The 17229-nt window shown below is 42.4% G+C and overlaps 1 protein-coding gene and 1 long non-coding RNA gene across 2 annotated transcripts; both read left to right on the top strand.

Annotated features, from left to right (window-relative positions):
* Positions 1–9240: 9240 nt before the first annotated feature.
* LOC139578141 (uncharacterized protein C11orf96 homolog) lies at positions 9241–11414 on the top strand. Its single transcript, XM_071405394.1, has one exon. It carries the CDS (start codon positions 9625–9627, stop codon positions 10048–10050), a length of 426 nt encoding a protein of 141 aa, XP_071261495.1. The 5' UTR covers positions 9241–9624; the 3' UTR covers positions 10051–11414.
* Positions 11415–13242: 1828 nt separating this feature from the next.
* On the top strand, positions 13243–16588 carry LOC139577813 (uncharacterized). The gene is made up of 3 exons (XR_011675414.1): positions 13243–13479; positions 14580–14708; positions 16248–16588. It is a non-coding gene; the product is annotated as an uncharacterized lncRNA (long non-coding RNA).
* The last annotated feature ends 641 nt before the right edge of the window (positions 16589–17229 follow it).

Raw genomic sequence — 17229 nt, 5'->3', positions numbered from 1 at the left:
CCAAAGACTAACAAGACATGTCTCATTTCTCATCTCTGAAAACTTAAATATGAACACTTAAATATGAACACTCATCTCCCAGTCTTTTTGATCCCCATCTTATTATTGTTGACATTTCCTCTTGGTCAGGAAAGGTATTTGGCATGTGTTCAGTAGCTTCATGCTGAGAATTCTCACATTAGCCGCGGTGCGCAAGGCTCTAGCCCCTGATCCCGACACCGGCTTTTACGAGCTGGAAACGGGGTCCTTGTGGTCATGTTTTTGTTACATCAGACCAGTGTTGCCCCTCCTCGGTTTCTGCTGAAGCCCTTTAGCCTTGGTTAGCCAATAGCCACTGGAGCCTCTGGACTCAACCCAGTGACTTTACTGTTAACGCTATTACAGCAGTGTGGAGTGTATTGTGCAGTCAGTAGCTGACAGAAATGTCCCTCACAAGGTAATCTCAGAACCCAGAACCAAGGCCTACCTTTTCATTAGAAACAGCTCACTTGATTAGGCTCATGTTTCCTACTAAAATAGGGTCCTCGAAACTTTGCGTCAAAATGGGATGAAGCTAAAGTGGTATTGTCAAATGAGCGACTCATTGGCTATCTCAGTATGGTAAATGAAGTAACAGAAGTATTTGTTATGTAACTCGCTCTTGGTGGTTCTGTTTGTGCTTGAGCAAACGCTGTTTAGAGCACCGATGAGAGGTATTCCGGGGTCGTGTTCATTATGGCACTCTGTAGAAAAACATTTCGCAAAAGGAATAAAAATAAAAAAAACAAGCGTTGCCTAATTAGACTAGTAGATCTACTGATAGTAGCCTGTAACTCCTAATTCCACTTTGTTTCCTGTTTTGTGCCAACTGACCATGACACGTGTCCCTTCCTACCCTGATCAATATGACGATGGCTCAATTTAGGTTACCAATAGGCTTGGAGCTCCCGCCACATTGTTTATAGGTTTTTTAAGATCAGCAAAAATCAATGGACAAAAGTGCTAGGCTAGTAAAAGAGTGAGATCTGGGGTTCGGTTGATTTAGGAGATTATAGTTTAAAGCTGAAGGGGCAGTTTCCCGGACACAGATGAAGCCTAGCTAGGCCTGGACTAAAAAGTGAACTCCATTGAAAAATATTTTTAATCCATAGTTAAGTGTAATCCACGCCTAAGGGATTAAGCATGATCTCTGGTGTATGACAAAAGAGACAGGGTATTATCTGCACACAGAAAATAAGGAAATGTGTCTTCCGCATTTAACCCGACCCCTCTACGTCACACTAAACAAAACGTTACAACATGCACTCATGGGCCGATGGAAACTTGGTCATGTGTGTGTCTGTGTGTGTGTGTGGTGTGTGTGTGTGTGTGTGTGTGTGTGTGTGTGTGTGTGTGTGTGTGTGTGTGTGTGTGTGTGTGTGTGTGTGTGTGTGTGTGTGTGTGTGTGTGTGTGTGTGTGTGTGTGTGTGTGTGTGTGTGTGTGTGTGTGTGTGTGTGTGTGTGTGTGTGTGTGTGTTTTGCTGTGCTGTGTACATGCTCTTGTCTTCTTGGCTGCAACACTTGGCTGCCACTGTGTTTTATTGAGAGGCCTGCTGTCTGGGAACGAGGTGACCGATATGCTCAGTTTCTCAGACAGACGGCTTCCCTACTCATGGGCCGTATGGCTCCACAATCCTTTACAACCTTTATGGGACTGCTCCTCTCCTCCACCACTCCTCCTCCTCCTCTCCACCATTTCCTAACACTTCCAGTAGAATGTATGACCCACTCTCTGGACCAATCCCAATCCCCAGGGCTCTTTTCTTAGTGCCACATAAATTGGGTGGAAGGTGTAAGCAGCAGTATGGTGGAAATTCCCACCTAGTCTACCACTTGGCCAGGCAGAGCGTTTTCTACCGATTTCCTTTTCTAATTTATAAAATAACATGTTGATGGTTAGGGAACAAACCACTGGGCACTCACTGGTTGATACAATATAATACTAGTAAGTGCCAAATAAAGTAACAGGGTTGACAAGGTGTTTATTTTAAATATTTGAACCTATAACCTTTATTTAACCAAGCAAGTCAGTTAAGAACAAATTCTTATTTACAATGACGGCCTACCCCGGCCAACCCCTAAACTGGACGACGGTGGGCCAATTGGGATAGGTCGATTGGACATTGGGTGTCAATTGGGGGAACTAATTGGGTCGTTCCACCAATTCGGTGCCTTTTTGAGAAGTGTAACTTGATTTCAAACTAAAATTGATTTCAAACTAATTTTAACATTCTGTCATAAAGAGCACATGTTAAAATTCACGGAAACCATGTTCGACCCACTCAGTTTCCCACCAAAAAACACCAGAAAATGGCCAAGAAGAGTGGAACCAGCTCAGCTGCTTTTAATTCTATCAATTGACTGTTAGATGTTCAATGTTTCTTTTCAAATAAATATTTTGATTTGAATAGTTTCAACATATTAAAACGAGAGTTTAGGTCACTTAACAGGATAAACCTTAAAATGAGGGACAGACAGTAAATTAATCACTAATCACATAATAATAGTCTTCAGAAATAACTTTGTCAAAGCAACAAAAATAACAATGGCTTCACAATGATGGTGAAACTTGGAGAAATGTTGGGATTAAGTGGGTTAAAATGACGCAGGGTTGACGGAGGAACGTGTCAAAATGCTGAATTTTGGAACTTTAACAAGCCTTTATTCAGATTTTATTGAATTCTCCATGTGGTATATATTAAAGCACACTTCATTTTATATAACATGCTTTTAAAATTCAACATTGGTGCACAACTTCTACTGAAAATATCAAAGGAACGCAAAGGGCACTCATTTTGTGGAATGACCCAATTGCCTGTTCAGGTCACACACCATTTAGCAATGTCCTCTTCTCGGTATGCAAATGATTCTCTTTCCTGTGTGAGATTTTGGCAACCTCACAGTCTCTGTCTGTGTGTTCATGACTGTAAGAAATTGCAATGTAATTATCATGTGGTGTCACTTAAAAATAAATATATCATTTACATTTCATGTCAGTGAAATAGTGTTGCAAAATACCGGTAAAGTTCCAAAAATACCCAGGAGAAAAAGATTCTCGGAATAAGCAGGTAATCCTCTTCTTTTTTTTTTACCTGAATTTTGCCAACCCACAGAGAAATCATGTTCAGATCAAAGTTTATTTGTCACGTGCGCCGAATACAACAGGTATTACAGTGAAATGCTTACTTACAGGCTCTAACCAATAGTGCAAAAAAGGTATTAGGTGAACAATAGGTAGGTAAAGAAATAAAAACAACAGTAAAAAGACAGTGAAAAACAGTAGCGGGGCTATAAAAGTAGTGAGGCTACATACAGACACCGGTTAGTCGGGCTGATTGAGGTAGTATGTACATGTAGATATGGCTAAAGTGACTATGCATATATGATGAACAGATTTATGTTAGATTTATGTATTCCTATTTTACCAATGAGTCACAGTCTTTTAAGAGGATCAGAGGCTAAAAGCGAATTTATAGCCGCAGATGACAGATCAAGAATAAATTGGCATCTGAGTATGTTATTAGAACGTTATCTGAAGGTTGTTGACCCAGCGTGGGAATGTCTTCCCGGCCAGAAGCCTTTATCTATAAATAATATTGTTGATCATGCGCAGTAAATTGGTCAGCGTTGATTTTCCAGTGTAACATTTCTACTGTTGATTCAGGAATTAGATTCACTCCGTAACAGTGAAATTAACACTCAGTGGTGTAAAATAACCCCCAGTTTTGGTGTTAATAACCAGAGTTTTTGTTTTACACTTTGGAGAGCAAAACAGTCCCATCAAAACCATACCCATTATTATCATATTTCCCAGCATGCTATACTGCAGGTTGATTTGTTTGGGATTGTTTTTAATATCTGTGTTTTTGCATGTACTTTGATTGACTGATTAATCTTATGCTACACAAAGATAAATAACATAATTTTTTTCTAAAGTAATCCAATCAGTCAGTTAGTTGCTGTTCCAGTTTAAATGGTTTTTAGGTAGTCTACTTATCAATTTACCTAACCCTGACAGTCATTCTGAATGCAGGTTGCAGATTAATGAAAATTCCAACTGTTGGATATCCTAACTCCTAACTGGATTCCAATAGGAGTTACACATAATTTTGCAAGCCAGTATAATGTGACTTGCAGGCCTGATGTGGCCTGTAAACCAGGAGTTTCCTAACACCACTGTGTTAGGGTAAACCTAGGCCATCAAAGTCATGCCTTACACGGAACCCAAACCGGCTGCGTGCGTGCGCCATCGTGCGCTATCGTGCATACATTTATTTTGTCCCCCCACACCAAATGCGATCACGACACGCAGGTTAAAATATCAAAACAAACTCTGAACCAATGACATTAATTTGGGGACATGTCGAAAAGCATTAAACATGTATGGCAATTTAGCTAGTTAGCTTGCACTTGCTAGCTAACGTTAATTTGTCCTATTTTGCTAGCTTGCTGTTGCTAGCTAATTTGTCCTGGGATATAAACATTGAGTAGTTATTTTACCTGAAATGCACAAGGACCTCTACACCGACAATTAATCCACATAAAACGGCCAACCGAATCGTTTTTAGTCATCTCTCCTCCTTCCAGGCTTTTTCATCGTTGAACTTATATGGTGATCGCATCTAAACTTTCATTGTATTACCACGACAACCGGCAAAACAGTTCGTCTTTCAATCACCCACGTGGGTATAACCAATGAGGAGATGGCACGTGGGTACCTGCTTCTATAAACCAATGAGGAGATGGGAGAGGCAGGACTTGCAGCGCGATCTGCGTCAGAAATAGGAATGACTTCTATTTTAGCCCTTGGCGTCGCAGACGCTCGTTGGTGCGCACGAGCAGTGTGGGTGCAATAATTGAATAACATGGATTTCTAAATTTATTTTGCGACCTAGGCATTTGCCTAGGTACTCACTATCTACAAACACAGTCCTGGGTGGTAACTCTCCAAATACATTCATGGGTGGTAACTCTCCAAATACATTCATGGGTGGTAACTCTCCAAATACCATCATGGGTGGTAACTCTACAAATACAGTCATGGGTGGTAACTCTACACTTCACTCGAAAAGAAAAGGCACCTTGGGAAATATGCAAATGAGGCTTTACAACATACAGTGTTAAAACAACACCCCAAAATGATTTACTGTAACACTCCAGGTGTTAATTTCGTACAATGAGAAAGAGTAACAGCATCAGCACTAAGCAGAGTGAGTCCAGTTAACTCTAAATAAAGTGTTATGATTTACACTGTAGGTGTTGACTCTTACTCTACAGCAGAGTTATGAAAACACCACAGTCAAGTTCATTTGAACACTTAAGGATCCGCCACTTTTTTTAAATTTTCGCCTAAAATGACATACCCAAATCTAACTGCCTGTAGTTCAGGACCTGAAGCAAGGATATGCATATTATTGATACTATTTGAAAGGAAACACTTTGAAGTTTGTGCAAATGTGAAATTAATGTTAACACATTATATCTGGTAAAAGACAATGCAAAAAAATAGTTAAATCTTTAACACTTTCAAAAGTGTTATTTTAAACACCAGTACATTTGGACTCATATGTTCACTGAAAATAGTGTACATATGACCCTTTCAGAGTTAAATGTCCACCATTGATTTTGTTGTGTGGTATTTTCCAGTGTGAGTCTGATCTCTGAGGGATATCTAACTCCCAAGAGGGGCTATATTTATTCACCCCCTCACTTCCTGCTCGAGGCTCCCGAGTGGCGCAGCGGTCTAAGGCAGTGCATCTCAGTGCTAGAGGCATCACCACAGACACCCTGATTTGAAACCAGGCTGTATCACAACCGGCCATGATTGGGAGTCCCATAGGGCGGCGCACAATTGGCCCAGCGTTGTTAGGATTTGGCCGGTGTAGGCCGTCATTGTAAATAAGAATTTGTTCTTAACTAACTTGCATAGTTGAATAAAGGTAAGAAAATCATCCTACCTCTTTACAGGCCTTCTATATGGAGATGTGAAAACATTAAGATGTGAGGCTTCATGCACATTATACACACATCCTTTATATTCATTCACTCCAGATAGAGGACACACAACACACTGTATGTACACACAAATATCTTGTATACACACACACTCACTGGCCGTGTCCAAATACTCAGACTAGCGTACGAAATAGTATTAAAAAAAGAAGAAAATTTTATAGTATGTGAAATACTCCGATTGCATTGACTTAATTTTGATACAGCGCTTAAATTTAGCTGGTTATCAGAGTCGGAAAAGGTGAGTGAATTCTACTAGATCAAACGCTGAACTGAGTACGTGGTTAAATATGTAGTACGCTAGTACGGGTATTCTGACTCTTTTTCCGTACTCAACTGTGGTGTTATACACTCCCCCCTCCACGCCCCCGCCCCACACTGGTACCTTCCCCTCCCCTTCTTAGTGCCCTGACATTTGCACGGTTACCACGGTGACGGGTGGTGTCAATATGGCGGGTAAAGGGAGGAAAGCGGCTGGGTCAGGAATGTGGCCTGTGTTCCCCTCACCTCTGACCTTTACGGACCAGACTTGGCTGGTAATGACTTTTCCCTCTCACACAAACACACACAGAAGGTAGCCTGGATCGAAGTCTCCGTCTGAACCTGTGTTGTGTGAAAGGGAAAAGTGTGTGCTCGCGTGGGCGTGCGCGCATGAACACAGTACGTACACCCAGTGTACAAAACATTAGGAACACCTTCTTAATATTGAGTTGTATCACCTTTTGCCCTCAGAACAGCCTCAATTCGTCGGAGCGTGGATTCTACAAGGTGTTAAAAGTTGGCTGGTTGTCCTTTGGGTGGTGAACCATTTTTGATACACACGGGAAACTGTTGAGCGTGAAAATCCCAGCAGCGTTGCAGTTCTTGACACCACAAACCGGTGCGCATGGCACCTACTACCATACCCCGTTCAAAGGCAACTCAATGTTTTGTCTAACCCATTCATCCTCTGAATGGCATACATACACAATCCATGTCTCAGTTGTCTCAAGGCTTAAAAATCCTTCTTTAACCTGTCTCCTCCCCTTCATCTACACTGATTGAAGTGGATATAACAAGTGACATCAATAAGGGATCATAGCTTTCACCTGGTCAGTCATTGAAAGAGCAGGTGTTCTTAATGTTTTGTCTTCTCAGTGTACATGCCCTTGTTACTATGACACACATGCACAGATTGACGAGCCTCCTCTGTCCTCTGGCCTTCACGTGATATATAACGACTGAAAAACAATCCTTTCCTTCCCTGCAGCCCCTTCGACTCAGAGGATCTCTTCTATTGAGCTGTGTAACACTACTCCCCCCGTAGACCCCTGTCCTCCGACCCCTCCGGCATCACTTTACACATTCAGTGGAAAGTGAAAGGCAAGCCTACCCATTAATTAAAACCTCGGACATTCGTTTTCCGCCCGTCCGCCTCGTTGATAATAATGAAGTGGCGTAACTACTCAACCAGACCTGGGTTTAAGACAGAATGGAGCAGAAAGAAGTCCTCTTGGTTCTTCTCCTGGCCTTTCCAGCGCCGGTCCAAACCCCATGTACAGTAGAAGCATTATGTGCCTGATCATAATAGGAAAAACAACTCTTTGCCCCACAAAGGTCTCTGGGCCAACACGGTGCAACACTGCTCATTCGTCAAGAAGCATGGGTGGATACAGAACCAGTAAATAATATGCATTTGCGCACACACACACACACAGACACATGCACAAATGCAAACACACACACACAGTCTTACCACCAGACAAGAATGTCTTATGAACGTGAGGTCACCTAAATGGCAACTAGTGACTGGAGGGGATGACCTTCATACTGAGTTAAAATAGAGCTGATGGCTGTAGGGTGTATTTACAACTTTACATCTTCTTACACCCCCGGTCTGTGTCTGTCTGTGTGTGTGTGTGTGTGTGTGTGTGTGGAGTCATTACAATCTTTGTTTATACAGGTTTTCTATGAATTGTCTTCATTAACGAAGTAAAAGCATAGAGAATTGTAGAAAAGTAATTTGATGCACACCTTTGTGGTTCCAGGTAGAACTCTTTCGGGTTTCATGTAGAACCCTCAGTGGAAAGGGTTCTACATGGAACCCAAAGGGGTTCTACCTGGAACCCAAAGGGGTTCTATCGTTTGGGGGAAACCGCAGAACCCTTTTGGAACCCTTTTTTGTACCTTGAAGCAAAAGGGGTTCTTCAAATGGTTCTCCTACGAGGACAGCCAAAGAATATTTTCCTTCTAAGAGTGTAGGATCTAAATGGATAATTACATGTATTTTATTAACGAGGTAAGTCAGTTAAGAACAAATTCTTATTTACAATGACGGCCTACCCCGGCCAAACCCTAACCCGGACGATGCTGGGCCAATTGTGCACCGCCCCTATAAGACTCCCAATCACAGCCGGTTGTGATACAGCCAGGGTCTATAGTGACGCCTCTAGCACTGAGATGCAGTGCCTTAGACCGCTGTGATACAGCCTGGAACCAAACCAGGGTCTGTAGTGACTCCCCTAGCACTGAGATGCAGTGCCTTAGACCGCTGTGATACAGCCTGGAATGGAACCAGGATCTGCAGTGACTCCTCTAGCACTGAGATGCAGTGCTTTAGACTGCTGTGATACAGCCTGGAATCGAACCAGGGTCTATAGTTACTCCCCTAGCACTGGGATGCAGTGCCTTAGACGGCTGCGCCACTCTGGTCCTACACATAATGCTCTGAACCTCTTGGTATTCTCCTGCATGTGCTTCATTGTTTCTCTGCGTGTGCGTCCCAATGTGTATGTACCTACATGTATGTATTTATGTGGGGATTGCATACCTTAATGCCTTAATATTTATCTTTGCGTGTAACCATGCATATGTACACTGCAAGCACAGCTGACTAGCTATATGGTTTCCCCCCCAACCATTTGGATTATCTAACACAAACACATCTAGGATCCCTCTAAATCTTTTTGTTTGTTTCAGTCCGTCCCTTTATATTCGTTCCGTCTCTCCACCCTTCCCCATCTCTACCACACGCTCTTCTCTCCCTTGCTCCTCTCTCACTCCGTTTCTGTTTATTTAGGGAGACTGACTCTGGGCGACTGATATGGAAGCCGGAACCGTGACTAAGAGGGAGGGAGGGAGGGGGGGGGGGGGGTTTGATGGCACAGAGAGAGAACGAGGGAGGGGCAGTGAAGTTGACTGGGTAGCGAGACAGAGCTATAAAAGCCATTGCCGGAGCTGTCTGTGTCAGTAGCAGAGCTGTAGAGAACCAAGAAGGAAGTAGCAGAGCTGTAGAGAACCAAGAAGGAAGAACAGAGTGGACAGATATATTGGATCTCTACTCACACGGGTTCTACTAGGATTCAAATACTGGAGAATTGGAAAACAGAAGCCAAGGCTTGACACAGCAGCTCTTTGGTACAGACACTGAGTTTCATCCTCCACGACTTTGGAAGATTCTATGAGAGTTTGGTGTGTTTGTGAGAGAACTCTGCTTCACTATCAGAGAAAGAGCCTCTGACAGAAGAGGAGGCACCAGATAAAGAGAGAGGGGAACTTTGGGACGTGAAAAAACAACTGCTTTTCACACGTGCTTTCACACTCAGTGCTCCACACATGGCTGTTGTCCGTCCGATGCCCATGGAGACCCAGGGCTTCCACCATATGGCTGTTGTTCGTCAGATGCCCTTGGAGACCCAGGGCTTCCACCACGTGCTGCCTGCTCACCTGCTCTCCTCGACCATGGAGGAGTTCCCACAGCAGCTCCCCGTCCCCAAGGGGCCCGCCCGTGGCAAGAGCCGCCCCCGTCGGCCCCGTGAGGCCCGCTTCAAGACCCAGCCCGTCACCTTCGCCGAGATTGCTGAGGTGGAGGAGGAGGGCGCTTCGCCCCTGGAGGAGGAGAGGGCGCGCCGGTCTTTCCTGCAGTCCCTGGAGAACCTTCGCCGGAGCACGCAGGCGCTCTACTGCCCGACGACCGGCCGCCGCACAGCCACGCCCCCACAGCAAGGCCTGGACTCCAGTGACTCTGACACTACCCAGTGAGGGGCGGAGCCTGAGGAGAAATAGAACGTGTACGCCGCCTTCCTGGCACTGACGCACGCACCCTTTTCCCTCCAATTTTTTGCTTCACACGGGGGCCCAATGAACTGAACTCGACTGATCTCCAAGCTGCTCCTGTGTATATAGAGGCCATTCTCCTTGAAAATATATGTTTCTACATACAAATATACTGTATATTAGCATATTGATATAAACTGAGTATACAAAACATTAAGAACACTTGCTCTTTCCATGACATAGACTGACCAGGTGAATCCAGGTGAAAACTATGATCCCTTATTTATGAACCTTGTTATATCCACTTCAATCAGTGTAGATGAAGGGGAGGAGACAGGTTAAAGAAGGATTTTTAAGCATTGAGACAATTGAGACATGGATTGTGTATGTGTGCCATTCAGAGGGTGAACGGGCAAGACAAAACATTGAAGGGCCATTGAACGGGGTAAGGTAGTAGGTGCCAGGTGCACCTGCTTGTGTCAAGAACTGAAACACTGCTGGGTTTTCACGCTCAACAGTTTCCCATGTGTATCAAGAATGGTCCACCACCCAAAGGACATCCAGCCAACTTGACACAACTGTGGGAAGCATTGGAGTCGACATGGGCCATCCTTTATTTACTAGGCAAGTCAGTAGAAACCATGCCCTGACTAATTGAGGCTGTTCTGAGAGCAAGGAAGGGGGGGGGGGGGATTCTTCATGTTTTGTACACTCAGTATGGTATGAATTTGAAGCATTTTTTGTAAAGAACTCTACCTAGTAATATATATCACTGGCTGGATTATATTGCTAACGCTTCTCAGAGAAGCTAGGGTTAGCACATTAGCTTTGACGCAGTGTTGAATACACCTTTTCGGATAGATTCCTTTTCTACTGCCGAGGACTTCAGGACAGGAGGCCTTGTTTTGTTTTTTTTGTACCTATTATATTCTACTTCAAGGAGATTGAAGTCTATTCATGACAACAACAACAACAAAAATGCTCATTCAAGATTTGACTGACTAAACTCTGAAAGCATCGACCGACCACTGAAAGTGATTCAATGGTAACTAAAGTTAGGAGACACTTTGCAACGCTTTGGCACAGCTCTTACTTCTGTGTGAAGCTCCACAGATAGCAAACGCCTCTCATCCTTCATCTTGAAGATAGGAACAAAAAAAATATTTTCCAGACATGAAAATATGTACTCTCTTATTTTGTTTGTAACACGTCAAAACTATACATTTTATTTTGTCGTTGCCTCTTTTGACTTCTTAAGTCACTCTTGATTTCTAAGATAAATATCATTTATACATTTGTTTTACATATATATTTGTTATGTTGTACTTCAATAAATATTTGCAAATATATCCAGTTGTTTTCTCTTTTGCTCACGTGCAAACACTATAGAACTTTAGTTGCTAATCCTTGGCTTGAACGTTAGCTGAATGATATGATATGAATCAATCTATTATATCATTATAGGATAGGATATGCAATGAGTTCTGGAACAATATTTCTGTCACTTAGGCCTCCCTTCCAGCATTGGGGAACATCCCTCTTTTCTTTTTTTTTTAGGGGAGGGGGCAACTGCCCAGCTGTTCCTTGGAGACCTCTGGAAGACTCTCAGCTGCTGAATGACAAGTGACAAATGATAGCAGGTTCATCAGTGGCCATTTCACCAGTACATTACTGAGCACACAATGCTAGACTGTATTAGGCATGCACCTGCTTGATGGCTGGCGCACATATACAAAAAGTAGGCCTCCTGTTTCAAGTGTAACTACAGAAAGAGAAGGAGTCAGATGACTTTGTTGATGTGTGTGGTGCAGGTGCAGCGACGAAAGGAAATCACAGTAGAGCAAAATCTTGGGATAACACTGTGTGTGTGTGTGCACTTGATTTGTGTGTGTGTGTGTGCACTTGATTCGTGTGTGTGTGTGTGTGTGTGTGTGTGTGTGTGTGTGTGCACTTGATTCATGTGTGTGTGTGTGTGTGTGTGCACTTGATTCATGTGTGTGTGTGTGTGTGTGTGTGTGTGTGTGTGTGTGTGTGTGTGTGTGTGTGTGTGTGTGTGTGTGTGTGTGTGTGTGTGTGTGTGTGTGTGTGTGTGCACTTGATTAATGTGTGTGTGCACTTGATTCGTGTGTGTGTGTGTGTGTGTGTGTGCACTTGATTCGTGTGTGTGTGTGTGTGTGTGTGTGTGTGTGTGTGTGTGTGTGTGCGTGTGTGCACTTGATTCGCGTGTGTGTGTGTGTGCACTTGATTCGTGTGTGTGTGTGTGTGTGTGTGTGTGCACTTGATTCATGTGTGTGTGTGATTATGTGTGATTATGTGTGCAGACATGTCTATACACATGCATGTTATTTTCCAATCCATACCAACGTTGGGTGAATTGGTTATGACCCTGCTTGGTGACCCTGCTAGTGTCACGACGTCAACAGATCCCGAAGTCCAAACACAAACCACTTCCTGTTCTCCAGCCATCTCTGAGTGATGGCAGCTGCATGCACATAAAATGGCCAATGTCCTTCACTCAACAACAACAAAAAAACACACACACTAGTCACTGTGTTTACCATGCACTTCACCAGTTGTAATATCTCAAATGGGTTTTTCTTATTTTACCAGCTGATTCAAGTCTACAAACATTTGTGTCACGGATCAGAGGACAGGACTGGAGGAAGGGAGCAGGGGAGAGAGAGGAGAAAAGGAAAGAGAGATGTCTTTCTCATTTCTCGTGTCGTGGTGACAGATTGGCCACTCTAGTTCATCTCTCCATTTCTCGCCCTCCGTCTCCGACAACCTATTTTTTATACTGTTGCCGTGGAGATGGGAGAGAGAGTGATGAAAATGTGATGTACGAAAAAACGTCAGCAAAATGAACTGCATCTTTCATTTTCATTCCCTCACGCTTGGCTATTGGCAACACCTCCCTCCCAGTCGGATACACAACACAGCTTCAATGACCCTGATGCTAACTCCCTCTGACATTTTGGCCAGGAGGAACCATTCCGGCACAACAACATGTTCAGTTCCCTCTTTGTTAATGTTTCACAGATGGTGGCCCTCACTGTGCTGATGCATTTTGGCCGCTCGGATATTGATATACACGAGTATAATTAACATTTTCTCTCACCCCAGTTCGTCTCCATGAACAGTTAGGTCTACTGTTTATTTGATGTGTTTGTGTTCTGATTAATAAAAATAAATAAAAAAATTGTTCCCTGCAGCATTGTGGAATCATCGGTTGTTCTGATATTTGCTTATGTAACAGTCTGTTCTCTTACATAAAGAGGTCAGTTTCAGATCGAGATCAGATGGAGTCTCAGGGAGAGAGGGTGGTGGGGACAGGAGTCGTGCCAAGAAGGCAGTAAACGACAAGGCTCTCGCAGAACTCCTGCTTGTGTCATGCTTATTTTGGATGGTCCGAAGGTGAGTCTCATTGAGATAGGAATCTCTAGCCCCGTTTATACCTTGTGCTAGCATGTGTCCATTGTCCTGATGCCCACATCCTGATTGTGCTCATGTTTGTAGGTGTGTAGACGATCGAAATACACATTGTGAACTGATTGTGATCTGATGATCCTGTTCAGATTTTCAATTCTTGAATTGATTTTTCTTTCTCTGAATTGACTGAATTAAAATGGAATTAACCTGGACACTGCTGTTAGAAAAACAGTTTGTAGCCTAAATACTAAAATATCAATGTACATGCAAAAACACAGACGTTAAATGGCGACCCGTCATTCAGGGTAGATGGGGAGCCCCACATGTTTAGCTGGTGTCTGTTTTGCATGTTATTTGGGCATTAATACGTATCGCATAATGTATTGTTTGCAAACAATGTTTAAAAAAATCATTGAGTTAATAAAGCCGCATACACACATGGTCTCTTTTTTGCTTTCTTAAGTAAGGAGCTCCAAAATGCAGGTGTTTCAGCCTAGCTCAGTGCTTTCTGTGGTGGTGGGGCAGCCAGCAGAAAATATGGAGCGTAGGGGTTGGTAATGTTCTCTAATCTACGAGGAGAGCTCGAAAGTTCAGGTCCCTTGGGTGCTGCCATAGAGTTGCATTAGAAGTGCCCATCCAAGAAGGCTCAATGTCATTGGCCACAGATAAAATGACGTCAAATAACGTTATATCTACAGTAGCTTTGATTGGACTGATAATGTCCACGTCATACTTTCAAAATCGTAGCTAGCAAGCTAGACAAACAGTCACCATCATGAATCAAGTCAACAATCTACTTTTCAATCCTTGTCATATGAAAAGACAATGTAGATAAATCGTATCGGCCATTGGACATAAACATTACACAACAAGTTGAAATCGCAAATTCATCAATGAGTGGTTTGGAAGGAATCAGTGGCTAACTGCAAGCGTTGCAAAGAAATCACTAGTCTGATATTCAGTGGAGTGGGTGTGTGGTCCAAGTCTGGGTTTAATGGTCTCTTTTCTAAGAGGAAACTCAGGCATCTTTCTAGAGCTCTGACCTGAAGATCACTGACGTCCTGATTCAACTTTGTTTTTTTCAGAGTTCCCAGTAGTCTTGAAAGAACCATAAATCCAGAGAATGCCAGACTTTGATGACAAATTTGATGACAAAATTTGCCCACAAGGACCACCGCGCCACCTTCCTGTTCAAGTAAGCACATCACAACAAGGTGAGTCCAAACATGTATTGTATGCTGCTGCATAAAATGTAATATGCCAGGGAGATATGTATACTGTAGCTAAGAAAGTAATACTAAGTGTATGTTGTGTAGTAAGCTATTAGTAGCCCATGTGCCTCACCCTAAGTCGGTCCCTTTCCCCCTCATAACTTAGCCTACTGTTCTGACTTGGTGGTGCACATGTAGCCTATAGCCTGTTTTAGAGAAATGTAATCATCTAATATTGTAAAAGCTTTCATTGTCTGCTTATATGCCCCCTTTATTTATCCTACGGTTCTGACTTGGTGTACAGGGAGAATACTGTAAGAACAGCCCATGTTCTGAATTCTGTTGCTGTACATTTCAAATGGGCTGAACAAAGAGTTATATTAACTACGTCCGTCTTAGCTCGCTCATTAATGTCTTCATCGAAAGTACAGATTGCCTCTTATCTGTCCGTCGTCCCATTATGCCATAGTTTGTACATCTCAATTGTAATTAGAAACCACATTTGTTTAAGCAAGTAAGACATATCAGCGATGTTTTTTTAAAAGGTAGTAAATGAGGCTGAATGAACTTCGCTACCAGACAAGGCTCCGTTGATAGCCAGGTGTAGCAGTGGTAAGGATTTATGCCATGGTGCTGTCGGGACAGCTTTATGTAGGCCCTAACAATTTGTGGGCATCGATTGTCACCAATATAGTGCAATTAATGTATTGTTTAGTGTTGTGTAGTGGCTTTGCTGGCATGCATAAAATATATATATAAATATATAAATATGACTTGCCCCACCAAGATTTACATGCTAAAATCACCACTGAAAATCAACCTGCAGTAGAGCATGCTGGTAAATATGATAATGATAATGGTATAAATCTGCCTGTATAGTGTATCACCACAGTGACAAAGCCGTTAGTTCATTTTAAGTGGCAAAAAATATATAATTGTAACTTAGGGTGACAAAGTTACAGAAAATACATTTGTACGGTGGAAAACAGAAATGTACCTTCACCGTAGTGTGATGACTGCACCTTTCATATTGAAAAATATTGGGCATAAAAATCTACCATTATAGAAGATTATCCGCACATGTACCCCTAAAAAGGTACCGAACATACTGACTCAAATCTCTAGCCACTTTAATAATTAAAAAATTGGATGTAATAAATGTTTCACTAGTCACTTTAAACAATGCCACTTTATATAATGTTTACATACCCTACATTACTCATCTCATATGTATATACTGTACTCTATACCATCTACTGCATCTTGCCTATGCCGTTCGGCCATCGCTCATCTTTAAATTTATATGTACATATTCTTATTTACTCCTTTACACTTGTGTGTATAAGGTTGTTGTTGTGAAATTGTTAGATTACTTGTTAGATATTACTGCACGGTCGGAACTAGAAGCACAAGCATTTCGCTACACTCGCATTAACATCTGCTAACCATGTGTATGTGACCAATAACATTTGATTTGAACAGTACCACGTGAGATCATTTGTGTACCTCTGAAGGTATGGTGTCTTTTTTCACGCTCAACAGTTTCCCTGTGCGTATCAAGAATGGTCCACCAGCCAAAGGACATCCAGGGAACAATTTGTACCCAGTCGTATGCAAGGCTCTGTCTCGGGCATCACACATTTGGGTCAGTGAGATGTTTGATGATGGCACATGACGCATATCTGAGCCAATTACCTGAACAAACTCTGTCTGCGTCCCAAATGGCAACCTATTACCTATTTAGTGCTTTTGACTACAATCCCCTCTGTTTGTACACGGACAGTAAAGCTAACATTTTAAATTTGGCTCAATGCTCCACCATTTTGGATTTGAGATCAAATGTTTCATATGAATTTCACCTTTTTCTTTTAGGGTATTTTCATACATTTCTCTTTTACCATTTAGAAATTAAAGTACTTTATATGTCTAGTCCCCCCCCCCCCCCCTCCCTCCATTTCAAGATGTCATAAGTATTTGGACAAAATTAACTTATAGCGCATTAAAGCAGTCAAAAATGTAGTGTTTGGTCCCACATTCCTTGCACGCAATGACAACATCCAACTTGCTACTCTATACACTCGTTGGATGTATTTGCAGCTTGTTTGGTTGTGTTTGGGATTATATTTTGCCTAATAGGAAGAGAACGGTAAATAATAACTGGAGTCATGTTTTATTTCTAAGTGAGTAGATAAAATGTTTCTGAAGACTTCTAAATTAAACCTGATGATGCCATGATTAAGGAAAATCGAATCATGAATAATGATCACAGAGGCTACAACCAAAACATGCTAAACATGACCAATAACAGGGGCGAATAGCATGTTTTGGGGGAGGGGGAGATATGATCTTTATCCGTCTAACTTTCTCCCTTTTTATCATTCACAATTAATTCATGAGTATCCATGATATGGTTGCTTCTGTTCATACTTACAATAAAAGTGACTCCAAAATGGAATTTAAAAAAAATCTGCGTTTTAAACCAATTCACCTGTGTTTTATATTGGAAGTCAAGTGTGATCAGGGG

The sequence above is a fragment of the Salvelinus alpinus genome, chromosome 6, assembly GCF_045679555.1.
Source record: "Salvelinus alpinus chromosome 6, SLU_Salpinus.1, whole genome shotgun sequence".
NCBI lineage: Eukaryota > Metazoa > Chordata > Actinopteri > Salmoniformes > Salmonidae > Salvelinus > Salvelinus alpinus.
This window is presented reverse-complemented; position numbering and strand designations above follow the sequence as displayed.

What these genes read in the sequence shown, in the direction of transcription:
- LOC139578141 (XM_071405394.1), top strand. Translation starts at nt 9,625, where the DNA reads ATGGCTGTTGTCCGTCCGATGCCCATGGAGACCCAGGGCTTCCACCAT.